The sequence below is a fragment of the Canis lupus genome, chromosome 26 (assembly GCF_003254725.2).
Source record: "Canis lupus dingo isolate Sandy chromosome 26, ASM325472v2, whole genome shotgun sequence".
NCBI classification, from domain to species: Eukaryota; Metazoa; Chordata; class Mammalia; order Carnivora; family Canidae; genus Canis; species Canis lupus.
In genome coordinates this window covers 22847368-22860166 of record NC_064268.1, presented here as the reverse complement: position 1 = coordinate 22860166, position 12799 = coordinate 22847368, and the positions used below count along the sequence as shown (strand labels likewise).

Genomic DNA, 12799 nt, shown 5'->3' with positions numbered 1-12799 from the left:
GGACCATTTCAGAATTTGAAGTAGTCTTGAGAAATTCTGAACACTAAGACACTAATTTCTAGAATCTGTTGGCCTAAGCTTTTAAACACAAACTCACGTACTGGAAAGAGCTCAGCAGCTCAGTGGCTAGACAGCCATACAGAGCTGACCCTGTCATTTAACTATGTGACTGGGCAAATGATCTATCTATGCACTGCAATTTTTTATCTGCAAAATGTCCTAATAACACATCCTTTTGCAGAACCACTGCAAAACTAAATAATTTAATAATTATTAAACATAATACAATATGCAGAAAGACCAAATTCTGAGCAAGGCACTTAACTTGAGAAATGATACTAGAAAGGTATGGAAAATTAGCAACTCCCAGTTTGGGGATGGTGTCATTTATAATGGTAACCCCATTGTCAAAGTTTAAAACGCCTGGGTATTTTTAAGATTATCAGCACATCATACTTTTCTATTACTTGATTTTTTTAAAAAAGAGCTGTATTAGCTATTTGTTTTGATGGCTGACAAATATTTTGTTTAGGGATGTAACTGCATATAATTATCTTAAAAATTACCTGGGTGGTCTGTGCATATCCTTGAGTTGGTTGGGCGGTGTATGCACTGTAGCTGTAAGAGAAATTAAATGCAAAAACTGAATATAGAACATTCAGACTCCATTATGAAATCCTCTACAACTCCAGGAGGCTTGGTACTCTAAAAACATAATCAATCACATCCAAAGTACTGTTATAAAAGACTAACTTACCCCTGCTGGGCTGCAGCTTGGCTGTAGGTACTGTAATCTAGAGAAAACAAGGAGAAAAAATAATAGTGAAGTCAGCAGAGACAAGGAGAAAGAAAATGGGGGGAGGGAGGGGGAGGAATTCAGGTGCAGGAAGATAAATTCTTTAAACTGCTTCGAGAGGAAGTACAGGCCAACACAGGTCCACATGGGTATCTCTTCTCTCTTAACACCAAACCAAAAAATGAGTCTAAGCCAGTTAAACTCAGAAAGTTTGAAATACAGTGCCAGCTAATGAGGTCAAGATCAGCTGATTTGGCAGATACTTCGAAGGTTCCCATGACCACAACTCCCTCCCACCCCAACTGCAGGCTGTCATTTCAAATACATGATCATCATCCTAGGACTAAGAGAAAAAACAAGATGAACCAACAGGATCAAAAGTTTTACTTTCATATAAAAACGAAGCATGTCACAATATTATAATGTCTAACATCACACTGATTACATTAGCATCTACATCTCCCCCCAAACTAGTTTTTCTATCACTCCCGCATTTTAGCATTTTGAAAACCATCCCAATTCCTTAGCAGGGCGGTGACATGGAATGACAAAAAAGGACAGTCATCCCAATCCAGTATTTTTTAAGACCTTCCTGACTGTATCAGGACTACATCTTTAGGGATCCCTGGGTGGCGCAGCAGTTTGGCGCCTGCCTTTGGCCCAGGGCGCGATCCTGGAGACCCGGGATCGAATCCCACGTCAGGCTCCCAGTGCATGGAGCCTGCTTCTCCCTCTGCCTATGTCTCTGCCTCTCTCTCTCTGTGACTATCATAAAAAAAAAAAAAAAAGGAAAAAAAAAAAAGGACTACATCTTTACAATAAATCAAAGCTAGACACGATATAAATCACAGCAGAGTTAAGAAATCTTGATAACTGGCAGAGAAGAAAGCATGTAGTCTTTTTGGGAGTAATTTGCTTTTAGGTATCATCTTTTAGAAACTCAAAATAACTTCAACTCAAAAACAAAACCCTACAACTTTTCTTCCAGTCTCTTCTCTTTCTATATAATCTTTCCTGTAATTTCCCTTTTCATATGAAATGTAAAACATACATAAAAGGACTGAAAACTCTAGTTCACTGAGGTGTCTACAAGTAGTGAAAACAAAGAGGAAATAAAATGGTTAAGTTTTCACAGCACCACTGAACTAAACATATATTTTTTAAAAAGTCATTTCAAAAAAATCTGCCCAATGCTTTGCTCTCCACAAGAAATCTGTATCTTATCCCATGTTAGAAGGCAGTACTGCCATTAGCACTAAACAAAAGGGTCCTTTCTTTTTCAATCAGAAAGTAGCCCCTCATTTGAAAGCAACAGTGGACTTCTAGGTCTCCACGGAGGGGTTTCTACCCCCACTTTATCCAAAGTCTGCCTCACAGTCCACCTGGCCAGATTTTTTTTTTCTGAATCCATTTTTTAAGCAAGCTCACCTTTCTACTCTCTACCTTAACTACTTTCCTTCTTCTGTACACCCTTAAATCAGAATCCTGATTCATCAATATTATCAAATCAACTGCCCATGTATAATAAACACATTAATTTATTCAAAACAATCTTAAGGCATTTTAAGGTTAAACCTTAAGGCATTTTCCATAGCACTACAAGTCATGCTTTCTATGTAGTGCATAAAAGTAAATGCAAATCACTTCTTCCATGTGGCATTAACAAAACAAATGAAGCATCAAAAATAAAATATTTCAACCTACATTTCGCTGAGGTGTCTCATGTTAGAAATGATTCTAAATTGCTGACATGGAAGTTCAACTTTGCAAAAGGACTTTTACACAAGAACAGTTATGTAAAACAGAAAACTGGCAAAGCTGATATGGAACAAGGAATGATCTCAGATCAGTGTGAAACCAGCCCATCTAGTCCCACACTGGTGGACTAAGGGAGGTAGCAAATTTGTTTGAGAACTCATGTTACCTACCTACAACTCACAAACATTGTAGGGACTCAAAAATGTTAGTTACACAATGGTCAAATTTTTTTTTTTAAGCAGCCAGTCATGCTTTGTTTTTAACCCCCAAAACGTGCAGCTGAATATTTTACTAAAAATATGGGACAGGTTGAGAAAAGGGAGCCATAATCCAGGGGGCCGCTAAAGTGTTGGCAAGGTTCTCTTTCTTGGCGGTTACTTGGGAGTTTGCATTGTATTTCTTTGTTAAACTAAACATATACTCTACTCTTCTATACTTACTGTACACGAGAAACATCTAACATTACCCAAAGTGTGGCTTTGAGATACTTTATAGTTCTCACCATCCAAAAAGTAGAGATTTAGAGCTTCAGGCTATGTAGGGAATTAGAGTACTATGGGGCAATTTGTGGGAACCAAATGCTTTGCTACAAGGTCAAGAAGTTAAGGGCTTAAAAGCTCTTGAAAGGTCTAGCCTCATGCTTTCATTTTGAAGGAAAGGAAACCAAAGTATGTGATTTCCCAAAGATCCTCCAGCTGGCCGACTACTGTGGGTCTACATAAAACACAACTGTAATTCTAATACAGTACGTGGAGATTTCCAATAAACGGCTTGGGCAAAGTAAACCAAGGAACTGGCATGTCCAGCCACGCAAAAATTTCACCATACACATTTAGACTCCCCACCGTTCAACAGGGAACGGAGAGTAGCACTCTCCCTTACAAAATTCAAACACTGCAAGGAAGAGGAAGGTGGAAAGAGCTCTGCGGAAACCACTTCCCACCAGGATGTGTCTTGGACTGTGGTATTTCAGAGTCCTCTTCCAGCGGCACTCTGAACCCTGGCACTAACAGCCAGCATTGACCTGCCGTTTACTGATCACACAGCTCGGGAAGGCTTAAATTGTAAGTTGCTGGATTCTGGACCCGTTTCAAACTGCATCGCACAAGGACCCAGAGCTTTTCCGGTCTTCCCTCGACTTCTCCCACCGCACGCAGGCCTGGTGTCAGAAGGCCTAAGAACACCCCCCTAGAGGCAAAAATGCCCCACCCTACCAATAACCGCAGGTTGGTGCACAAACAGGCCGCCAACTGCAGGGTGACGTTTAGGTTACAAGGTTAAACAACTCACGCATCCCTGACCACCCTAGATTGCCACATTCGAGCTCCCACCCCGAGCTTTCTTTCAAAGTCCAGCATGGGTCTCCTTTCCCTCGTCCGTCAGTCCACGAAATAAACAAGCCTGCAGGCCTAACCTGGGCGAATAAACTTGCGAGGCGATGGCTTAAGCAGAATTCAAACGCCGACTCGGGCCTTTTGTTTCTCCTAGGTCTACGAGGCCAGAATTTTCTTTCGGCGGGGATTTCTGGCCTCGCGATCCGGGTTGGTCTTATTATACAACGGATTTACCTCAGCGTTTGCTTAAAAATGGCCCTGGGAAGCCACTTAATTGCTTTTTGGAGAGTAAAGGAGGGGGCCTTAGTAAGAGTAGAACCGAAGCGGCCCGGGGGGCGGTGCTCTGAAGGGGGAAACACATTCCACCCAAAGCCCAGTAGGGCAGAAGTTCGGTTTGGGGCTGGAAGACGCCGAGAGGGCAGCTCGGCCGCGCCGGCCGCCCCAGCCGACCAGGCCATTACGGGGCGCCCGCTCATAGGTCGGCACCCCTCGGCTCACAAACCCACGATGCCTTTTTTATTGGCTTTTTTTTCCCTGGGCTTCTCTGCGAAGCAGAGTCGCCCTCCGGCTCGGGCCGCATCCCTGGCAATGGGGGAGGGGGAGAGTCAGAGAAGCGCGTTGCTGCGGCTCCTCGAGCAGCCGTCGACCCCCCCACCCCCCGCCGCCGCCGCCTCCGGGTTAGGGGTGCCGCGCTCGAGGCCTTGCCGAGCCCTCCCCCAGCCCCCACGCGGGGCCCCGGAGGCCGCAGGCCCCGCCCACGTGGCGGGCGGCCCGGAGCGCGGGGCCCGACGGCCGCCACACAATGGAGACCGCGGCAGGCCCCGCGCGCCCCCGCCGCCGCATGCACCTCGCGCGCCGGGGGCGCCGGAAGGTTCCAGAACCGGCCTTCCCGGTGGGGGGAGGGGAGAAGAACGCGGGCCCTCGAGCTCGTCGGGCCGCGGCGGGTACCTCACACCCCCTCGGCAGCTCCACTCAGTCGTCCCGGCCACCCCTAGAGACGAGCAGCCCCAGATTTGGGTGTCCCGGCCGTCGCCGGCGCGACCACTGTTCCCCCACACTCACCCGTGGACGCCATTTTCTCTCCTTCCCTCTCGTTCTCTCAACGTCCGTCTCCCTCTCGCTTTCCCTCTAGGCGCCGCACTGCGCAGGCGCGAAACCCGCAACCTCGGGCGCTACCATCGGGCCAGGCCACGGGGGTGAGAGAAAGAGGGATGAACCACAGTTTTCTCGTCCTTCCCGCCCTCAACTCCTGTCCCAGTGCTCTCTAAAGGGCGCTGAACTTGACGTGTGGGCCGAAATAGCACCGAAGGGTCCGGAGCGGCGGGTGAGCGGGTCTTGGTATCAAGCCGGAAAGATTCTCCGCACGAGGCTAAGCTCTTCGGAATGGTTTCGTCCGCTGGCTCTAGGGACCGTCTCTGAAGAGTCTGCCTTGGAGGGACACGGAGGCCGGCGGGAGGGCTGGGGGAAGGGACCCGGGCCTAGAACAACTGCTGACTAATCGGCGGGCGGCGGGGGAGGGGGTGGCGCGCCGGCTCGGCCGGGGTCACGCGCTCGAGTTCAGGCAGAATGGGCTCGGGGCTCTCTGGCCTCGCCGGGAAGCTGGAGTCCCGACTCCCAGCCAGGGGCCCCGCCCGGCCTTCCGGGGGCCGGGGGCGCGCTCTGCAGTGAGTACCCCGGACACGTGGCCTGGGCCGGAGGGGGAGGGGGGGGGAGGGGGTCGAGGCGGGTGGGCTGGATGAGGCCCGGAACGCAGCACCCGATCCCGAGGCCCCCCCCGCCCCCCCGTAACGGTCAAGATTGGGAAGGCCCTTTAATCTTAATCCCCCATCCAATACCCATATTTTTACAGAAGGGGAAACTGAAAGCCCAGGGAATTTGGGTACTTTTACTAAAGTCACAAAGCTGAGTCCGACCCACACCCCAGGGACCCCCACTCTCTCTAGCACTCGGAAGAATCTTTCCCATCCTTCCCATTCTGTCCTCCGAGCTTCCCAGTAAGGTAGGCAGGGCCAGATGGTGCACAGCCCCATTTTATCGATGAAGAGACTGAGCCCCAGAGGGTTCCAGTTCTGTTTGTCCGTGGGCAAGTCCTTCGCCTTTGTAAAGTGCGAGTGGGCAGGTGGCTGTGAGGGTGCAAGAGGAGACTTGCAGTTGGTGTCTTGGCTCGAGGCAAGGCTGGCACCTGTCCGCCTTCCTGGACTCAATCTAGTCTCCTCAGGCAGGTGCCCAGGCCCAAGGAAGGGCAGGGCTCACCCAAATCTTTCCGCGGGACCTGGAGCCAAGCTAGAGTCTCTCTTTCAGTGAACGCATATGGAGAACTTGGGGATGAGTAAGAGGAGGGCACTCCCACCTGCCCCCTGCCCAGACCACGGGTCCAGGAAGAAAGACAGGCCAAGCTGTGCTTTACTAGATAGGATAAGATCCATGAAGCAGGAGATGGGGACATTTGAACTGGGCTTCAAGGGGGTGAGTAGGAGTTTGCCTATTGGAGAGATGGAGGGAGGAATGTTGCAGGCAGAGGAGCTTTCTACATTTTCCTGGCAGGAAACAGGAAACCTACAGGTGGATTTTGATGCTGAGGTGGCCTTTGGCAAGGGAGCAAATGAAACAGTTTGGTCTCTCTGGGATTTTGCTTCTTGCCTCATGAAATCAGCTCACTAGGAATCTTGACACAGGCCTAGCCAGGGCTGAGGGGGTTTCAGCAAGTCCTGTGCCTTGTGGGTCAGAGCCTGAACCAGCTAGACTGGAGCAGCTGCTTCCATGTTGAGGCCCCCGCTCCTGGCTGGGCTAGCTGGTGGCTACCTCTGTCTCCCACAATTGGCTGGGATGGCAGGCTACAGTTTATTAAGCAGGAGCTGTGGGCAGGGCCCTGCCTTAGTCCATTCCTTTTTCTCATCCTACAAGGAAAGGATTTTCTTAATTCTTATTTTACAGATGAGGAAGGAGAGGCTCAGAGGAAGGAAAACTTGTCCAAGGATGCACAGCAGGAAGAAGTGGAGGGGATGCTGGAACCTTCTTGCGAAAAGGGGGGTTTAGGGCCAGAGGAGCTGTGCTCAAAGCTGGAAGAAGGGGATGACTCCCTCCAGTGTCACTTTGTATGCACTCAGAGTGTGGGATTCCTGCCTCTTCTCCAGCCCTTCTGCCTCACCCCCTTCCTAATCTGCCTGCCCATTGGCTGGCCTCACCCCTCTAGCAAGGGAAGCTGAGCCTGCCTAGAGCTCTAAGGCTAGGCACAGTGGCTGGGCACAAAGGTGGCTGGTCTGCAGCCCAAGGAAAAAGGGAGGCAGAGTAAAGCTGGAGATGGCCCTGAGTTTGCCCTGGGAGGCTGTACCCTTTTTTAGGAAATCCAGAACCCCAGTTCAACTTCTCTGGCCTTGTGCCTCCCACTCTAGGCTCTTCTTCAGAGCCCTTTTGGCTCAGCCCCTCCCCATCCTCACACACAGGCAGAGGGGAGGGCAAGATCGTTAAATGCGTGGTTAGGATCTGAGCTCCTCTGTGGTCAAGTTGCTGGGCCTGCCTTTCCAGCTTCAGTCTCTACTTCTGTAAAATGGGGCCATCGGGAGGGTAGTTGAAAGGAAGTTGGATAAAAATTGCAGTCATAACCGTTGTTATTGTTTTCTTTCACCCCTAGCACACAGCCTCAAGACCACTTTTGACACCTTCAGCCTCACTATGCGTGCCCGAGGCCCCCCTGGCTTACCGTCCCCAGCGCTACCCCTTGCCTCCTCTGTCCTGATGCTGCTGCTGAGCAGCCTGTGGCTGGTGGGGGCTGGCCCCAGCCTTGCCCTGGCCCCGGAGCTGCTGCTGGACCCTTGGCAGGGTGAGGGCCAGCCCCACGGGCCTCAGAGGAGGCAGGAGACATGCTCTAGGGCCTGAGAACAGTTCGCAGGAGTGCCATGCATCCTGCACTGGTCAAGCAGGGAGAGGACCCAGTGCCTGGGGGAAGGTTAGCCTTGGACAAGAGCATGCCCAGCTCATCTGCAACCAAGAAGGGAGGGCAGAGCATCCAGGCAGAGGGGCCAGCAGAGGGGTGGGGGCCTGTAAGTAGGAATTTTTTTCAGGTGGCTTCCTTTTTTGGTGGCTTTCCCTTAAAATAAGAACTAAGGCTTTCAACTTAGTAGGAGAATGTGGAGGAGGTCCTGGGAGTTTAAGGAGTGACTCCAGCTGAGTGCCTGTTTCCCACCAAGATGTTAAGTTGAGTTGTTCTTGAGAGGCCCGAGTGGTGGGTCCAGCACTTTCTGGTTAACATAGCAGGGGAGCAGCCACAGCATTTAGAACCCCTTGGTCCCCTTCATGAGTGATTAAAGTGCTGGCAGTGGGCAGACTTTGGCTCCTGGGGAGAGGAGGCTCGGTTAGCTGGTGTCCCCCAGGGGGTGATTACCAACCTGGGACAGCCTTGGGGGTTAGGGCCACTAACCTGGCACATAAGCTCCTTCTCTCTCCCAGCACACCGGCTGCTGACCCATGCCCTAGGCCACACAGCCCTACCTGGCCTGCTCCTGAGTCTGCTGCTCCTGCCCACATTGGGCTGGTGGCAGGAGTGCCACCTGGGCACGCTGCGGTTCCTGCATGCCTCTGCCCTGCTCGCCCTGGCTGCTGGGCTCATGGGTGTGCTGCTGGCAGGCCTTGGGGTGTCCAGCGCAGCTGGTGGCTGCGGCTACATGCCTGTCCACCTGGCCATGCTGGCAGGGCAGGGTTACCACCCTAGACAGCCCCTGGGGATATTGCCACCGTGGCTGCTGCCATGGCTGCTGCTTGCCTTGACACCACTGCTCAGCTCTGAGCCACCCTTCCTGCAGCTATTCTGTGGCCTTCTTGCTGGCCTGGCCTGTATCCTTTGCCTGGGCTTGGGCCCGTGTGGACACGTGGGTTCTGTGGCTGGGCCCCCAGGGTGCCTGGGAGGGAAGTGGCACAAGGGGGTCAGGCCCAACAGTGCTGGGAAGAGCTACACAAACATATTCCCAGAGCATCTCTGAGTTCTCTTCTAGCTGGCTCTGGGCAGGGGGGCTCAGGGCCAACAGCCAGGTAGAGATGCCAACTACAGTTTAAAGGGGAGCCCAGGAGGGCTGAGGTGGCCCAAGGAGCTGCCCAATCTGGCCCTCCCCCGTGGAGGTGGCACCTGAGCTAAGATGTGCAGGATGAGGGGTTCAGGGGAAGAGAAGTGAAAAAGAGCAGGCTGGACAGAGGGTATAGGAAGTGCAAGGCCAGGGTGAGAGTGAGCCTGGGGCTCAGCGCTGAAAGGGGGAATACTCGGTGCTGGTGGTGCAGATGCATTAAACACAGGCTTTTGCTCTCGAGATGTTTAATGCCAGCTGGGGGAAACTGTGCCTTTGGAGGGAACAGTAGGCACAGGCTGGTCCCCCGACCATGATTTTTTAGGCCTGGAGACACTAGCTGCCCAGGCCTGGTTGGATCCTGGAGTGGGGAGTATGTTGCCCTGACCGAGGGCAATGGGGAGGGTGCCAGTGGGCCCAAGGGCGGGCCTTGTATCAGACCTGAGCAGTCTCACAGGGCTCTGGGAACAGAGCAGGCAGGGGGTGGCTGAAATGGGAGGAGACCGCTTTTGTGGGGAGATACACTGGCTCTACCTCTTACTGGCAGGTCCCCTTTCTAAGGGCTTCCACCTTGCCCGAGAGCCAGAGCTGACTAGGGTGGGGAGACATGAGGGAATGCCTGTCACACACTTGGCTCAGGGCCCAGTGGGCCATGTGGGCTCACCCCTGGCTCGTTTTGGTTTTCCTTGACCAGCCGCCCTGCCCTGGGCAGACAGATGCAGCCGGGGCGTTCCAGTGGCTGGAGCTCTCTGAGAGGCGGCTGCAAGCGCTGCAGGAAGGTGCCTTGTGCAGAGCCCTGGCACGGTGCTGGCCATTCAGACTCCTTCCTACCCCAGGCAGCCTAGCCGAGCTGCCGGTCATCCATCCTGCTGCAGCGAGGTGAGCGCGATGCTGAAGACACTGGTCCTGCTGGCGGAAGCTGTGGCAGTGGCTGGCAGTCAGGCCCTCTTCTGCTTCTGCTCCTCCAGGCCTCCCACCCCTGGACTTCCTTACATGGCTTCCCCTAGCCTCTGGTCCCGCAGTGAAGGCTCGGCCCAGCTCCCACCAGGCCTGGGGTCTGTGCAGCAGACCTGGGAGGGCTCCTCAGAGGTGGGAGCAGTCTGGGCCGGGCCCAGCTTCCCCCCCGGGACCCCGCTGTGGGCAGCCCTGGATGAGCAAATGCTGCAGGAGGGGATCCAGGCCTCACTCCTTGAGGGGCCAGCCCAGTGTCCTGAGAGCCCACTATGGCTGCCTAAGTCCTCCGTCTCCTCTCTGCGGTAAGGCGGGTGGGCAGGGGTGGGTCCCCTGGTACAGGGGCTGGAGGTGGCCCTGACGTTCCCTCCCTGTTCCCCTTTCCCCATCCCACAGGCTGCAGCAGCTGGAGCGCATGGGCTTCCCGACAGAGCAGGCAGTGGTGGCACTGGCTGCCACAGGCCGAGTGGAGGGTGCTGTGTCACTGCTGGTTGGCGGGGAGGTGGGCCCTGAGGCCCTGGTGACTCAGGGGAGGGGCGGGCCTGCTCACCCTGAGGGTCCTGGTCCCCCCTAGCACATGTAGGCCCTCAAGTGACCAGAGCCCTGGCCTGTCTGCTGAGAATCATAGTGGGGTACAGGAGATGCCCCTCCAGCACCCCACCCTGGTACTGCTTAGAATAAAAACCAGTTCATTTTTCAACCTGGACCTCTTTGGGGATAGCAGTTGTGTCTGACTCTTCTGTGTTGGGAACAGGGGAGATGAATAAATGAATTAGCAGTGAAGGAATGATGCGTTATAGAACAGCCCCTTGACGTGCAGAGACCGCGTTACTGCCTTTGAACTGTGCAGGAAGCCATGTCTTCCACCTTGGGACAGAGGACCTTGTGCTGGGCTGGACCCCCTGCCAAGGAGCATTCTCCATGGCTCCTTTCCCAGCTAGTTTCTCCCTAGTCGTAGGTCTCCACCTCCACGAAGACCTGCCTCCAGGAGACTTTTCCTGTCCCCTAGGAATATCCCCCAGTGCCCCTGCTGGACTAGGGGCCGGTTCATCCATCTCTTCAGGCCTGGGAGGCTCATGGCTGGTGCCTGTGTCCTGCTGGGCCCCCTGCTCAGGAAGCAATGTGGGGGTGCCATGGGGAGAAGCTTCTGCAGCTTTGAAGAGGCAGCTCCTCCCTCCTGGTGCCCCCTCAGCCCTTGCCCTGGTCCCAGGAGCCAGAGGGCAGAAGGTGGAGCATGGGCCTGAGATGCCGATGGGCAGTGGGGAGAGATGAGGCCGAGGGGTGCTTGGGAAGCTGGACTTTGGGCAGTGGTGCGGGGAACTGTGTGTCCTGGAGCAGCCTGCGTACTAATCCACGTCAGGGGGCCCTACCCCAGGCTGGAGCCAGAGGGGAGAGGTTGCAGAGACGGGAAACAGACCGGAAGCAGACCGGGCAGCCTGAAGGCCACGCCCTCCCCTTATGGGTGAGGAAGCTGAGACTGGGAGGCTGCGGGTCACCCAGTCTGGGGGCTGCACCAAGGCCTGGCAGCCCCTTGCTCCCCAGGCCTCAGAAGCTGCCACCACTGCTGGGCACCTGGCCAGGGGGTGGGGGCAGCCTGCCCCTCTGCCCTGCTCCCCTGCCCCCTCAGCCCCACGGGGGCCCACCTCACAGCTCTGCGTCGTGCATGCGCAGGGCTCCTGGCCCTGCCCAGCCACACCCCATCTATGCATACAGTGAGACACGCCAAGGGGACATTAGACTGGGGGCCTTTATTGGCTGGAGATGTCTACCTCCAGGGGGCTCCTCCCTCTCCATGCCCCCACCCCCACATGGGACATGGGAGGGGCTGGGGGCTTCAGGGGCAGGACCTATGCAAGGAATCCCTGCATCCTGCCTATTGAGCTCAGGGTGGGGACCCAGCACCAGTAATCAAGGAGAGGAGGAGTGTGTTGGGCTCCCCAAGGTTTGGTTGAGGAGGAGGGGGAGGTGAGCCCTTCCCCATCTGCCCTGCATGTGCCAAGGGCCCAGCAGAGCCCCAGCTCCTGGCTCCCTTCAGCACCTACAGGCCCCGAGGCTTGGGCAGCTGATAAGACTTGAACCCACCACCCCTTCTCTGCAGGCCTGCAGCATCCTAGTTCACAGAGGGAGGTGGAGGCCCAGGGCCCTGAGCAAGGCCTCACCTCTTGCCTGGGCTGCCCCTCCCTCTCAGGCCACTGTGCTTTCTCAGTTTCCTATTCGGCTTACAGGGGGAGTCAGGACCAAGACTTGCCCATCCCAAAGGCCTAGGCGGCAGAAGGGACCCTGAGGACATTAATAAATACGGATGGGCGGTCCCTGGAGGCAGTTGGCCAAGTCCAGGCTGGGAAGGGAAGCCTGGCCTGGTCTGCCCCTAGGGCCGCCCCTGCCCTCAGCCTCTCTCGTTGCGGCTCCTGGGGGCCACGATCCGGTAGTTGGCCGCGTGTCCTCCCCTCTTGCCCCGCAGGAGGCTGGGAGTGCCCGTGCCGGCAGGGCCTGCCCCCGACCCCTCTGGTTCTGCCGGAGGGAAGGAGAAAGTCAGGGTTAGTGAGGTTTGTGTGAGGTGCCTATCTCCCTTCAGCCCTCCGGGCTGGGGCGCTGGATACGCTGCCAGGTGCATTGTGCCCTGGCATCTGGGAGGCAGAGCTGTGAGAAAGAAGGCTGTTTACAAGCTGGTTAGTGCCTCCCCTTCCCTGCCTGGCGTTATCAGCTCCCCACCCCATGAGAGCACTCAGGGCCTCTATTTGATTTGATTTTCTCTGTCAAGTGAGGATAAATGAACCTGCGATCTTTCTGAAATGCTTGGCAGGTAGTGAATGCTCCATAAAAGTATAGTTCTTTTTCAGGGGGTAGAGATGTGCCCTGAATCCTCCCCCTTTCACAGCTGGGTAAGCTAAGGTCAGGGAATAGAC

The 12799-nt window shown here is 54.6% G+C and overlaps 3 protein-coding genes across 31 annotated transcripts in view; 1 reads left to right on the top strand and 2 right to left on the bottom strand.

The window, feature by feature from the left end:
* EWSR1 (EWS RNA binding protein 1) overlaps positions 1 to 5091 on the bottom strand; it is a 29722-nt gene extending 24631 nt beyond the window's left edge. For all 8 annotated transcript variants that reach the window (XM_049102076.1, XM_049102077.1, XM_049102082.1 and 5 more), the window contains exons 1-3: positions 4951 to 5091; positions 758 to 794; positions 567 to 618 (exon numbers count right to left, since the gene is read on the bottom strand). In XM_049102076.1, coding sequence (XP_048958033.1) covers positions 567 to 618; positions 758 to 794; positions 4951 to 4963 — 102 coding nt within the window. In that variant the 5' untranslated portion in view covers positions 4964 to 5091. The remainder of the gene's footprint in view (positions 1 to 566; positions 619 to 757; positions 795 to 4950) is intronic.
* On the top strand, positions 4954 to 10613 carry RHBDD3 (rhomboid domain containing 3). 10 transcript variants are annotated; one of them, XM_025474445.3, is made up of 8 exons: positions 5668 to 5887; positions 6190 to 6354; positions 6823 to 6983; positions 7520 to 7708; positions 8335 to 8718; positions 9659 to 9821; positions 9911 to 10198; positions 10290 to 10613. In XM_025474445.3, the coding sequence occupies exons 4-8, from the start codon at positions 7561 to 7563 to the stop codon at positions 10465 to 10467; spliced, it is 1161 nt and encodes a 386-aa protein (XP_025330230.1). In that variant the 5' UTR covers positions 5668 to 5887; positions 6190 to 6354; positions 6823 to 6983; positions 7520 to 7560; the 3' UTR covers positions 10468 to 10613. The 10 variants fall into 10 exon arrangements, with proteins under 10 accessions (XP_025330237.1, XP_025330235.1, XP_025330232.1 ...); XM_025474447.3 differs by lacking the exons at positions 5668 to 5887; positions 6190 to 6354 and adding an exon at positions 5082 to 5212; XM_025474443.3 differs by lacking the exons at positions 5668 to 5887; positions 6190 to 6354 and adding an exon at positions 5398 to 5552.
* Positions 10614 to 11622: 1009 nt separating this feature from the next.
* Positions 11623 to 12799, bottom strand: part of EMID1 (EMI domain containing 1) — a 50922-nt gene continuing 49745 nt past the window's right edge. For 11 of the 13 annotated variants that reach the window (XM_049102083.1, XM_025474436.3, XM_025474435.3 and 8 more), the window contains one exon: positions 11623 to 12404. In XM_049102083.1, coding sequence (XP_048958040.1) covers positions 12183 to 12404 — 222 coding nt within the window. In that variant the 3' untranslated portion in view covers positions 11623 to 12182. The remainder of the gene's footprint in view (positions 12405 to 12799) is intronic. The other 2 variants (XR_003146715.3, XR_004809326.2) reach the window with 2 other exon arrangements.

Bases quoted from the DNA above. Each gene is read 5' to 3' on its own strand.
- RHBDD3 (XM_025474452.3), top strand. From the start codon at position 7,561: ATGCGTGCCCGAGGCCCCCCTGGCTTACCGTCCCCAGCGCTACCCCTT. The intron at 9,822-9,910 runs GTGAGCGCGATG...CTGCTCCTCCAG, and splicing joins ATCCATCCTGCTGCAGCGAG to GCCTCCCACCCCTGGACTTC. The intron at 10,199-10,289 runs GTAAGGCGGGTG...CCCATCCCACAG, and splicing joins TCCTCCGTCTCCTCTCTGCG to GCTGCAGCAGCTGGAGCGCA.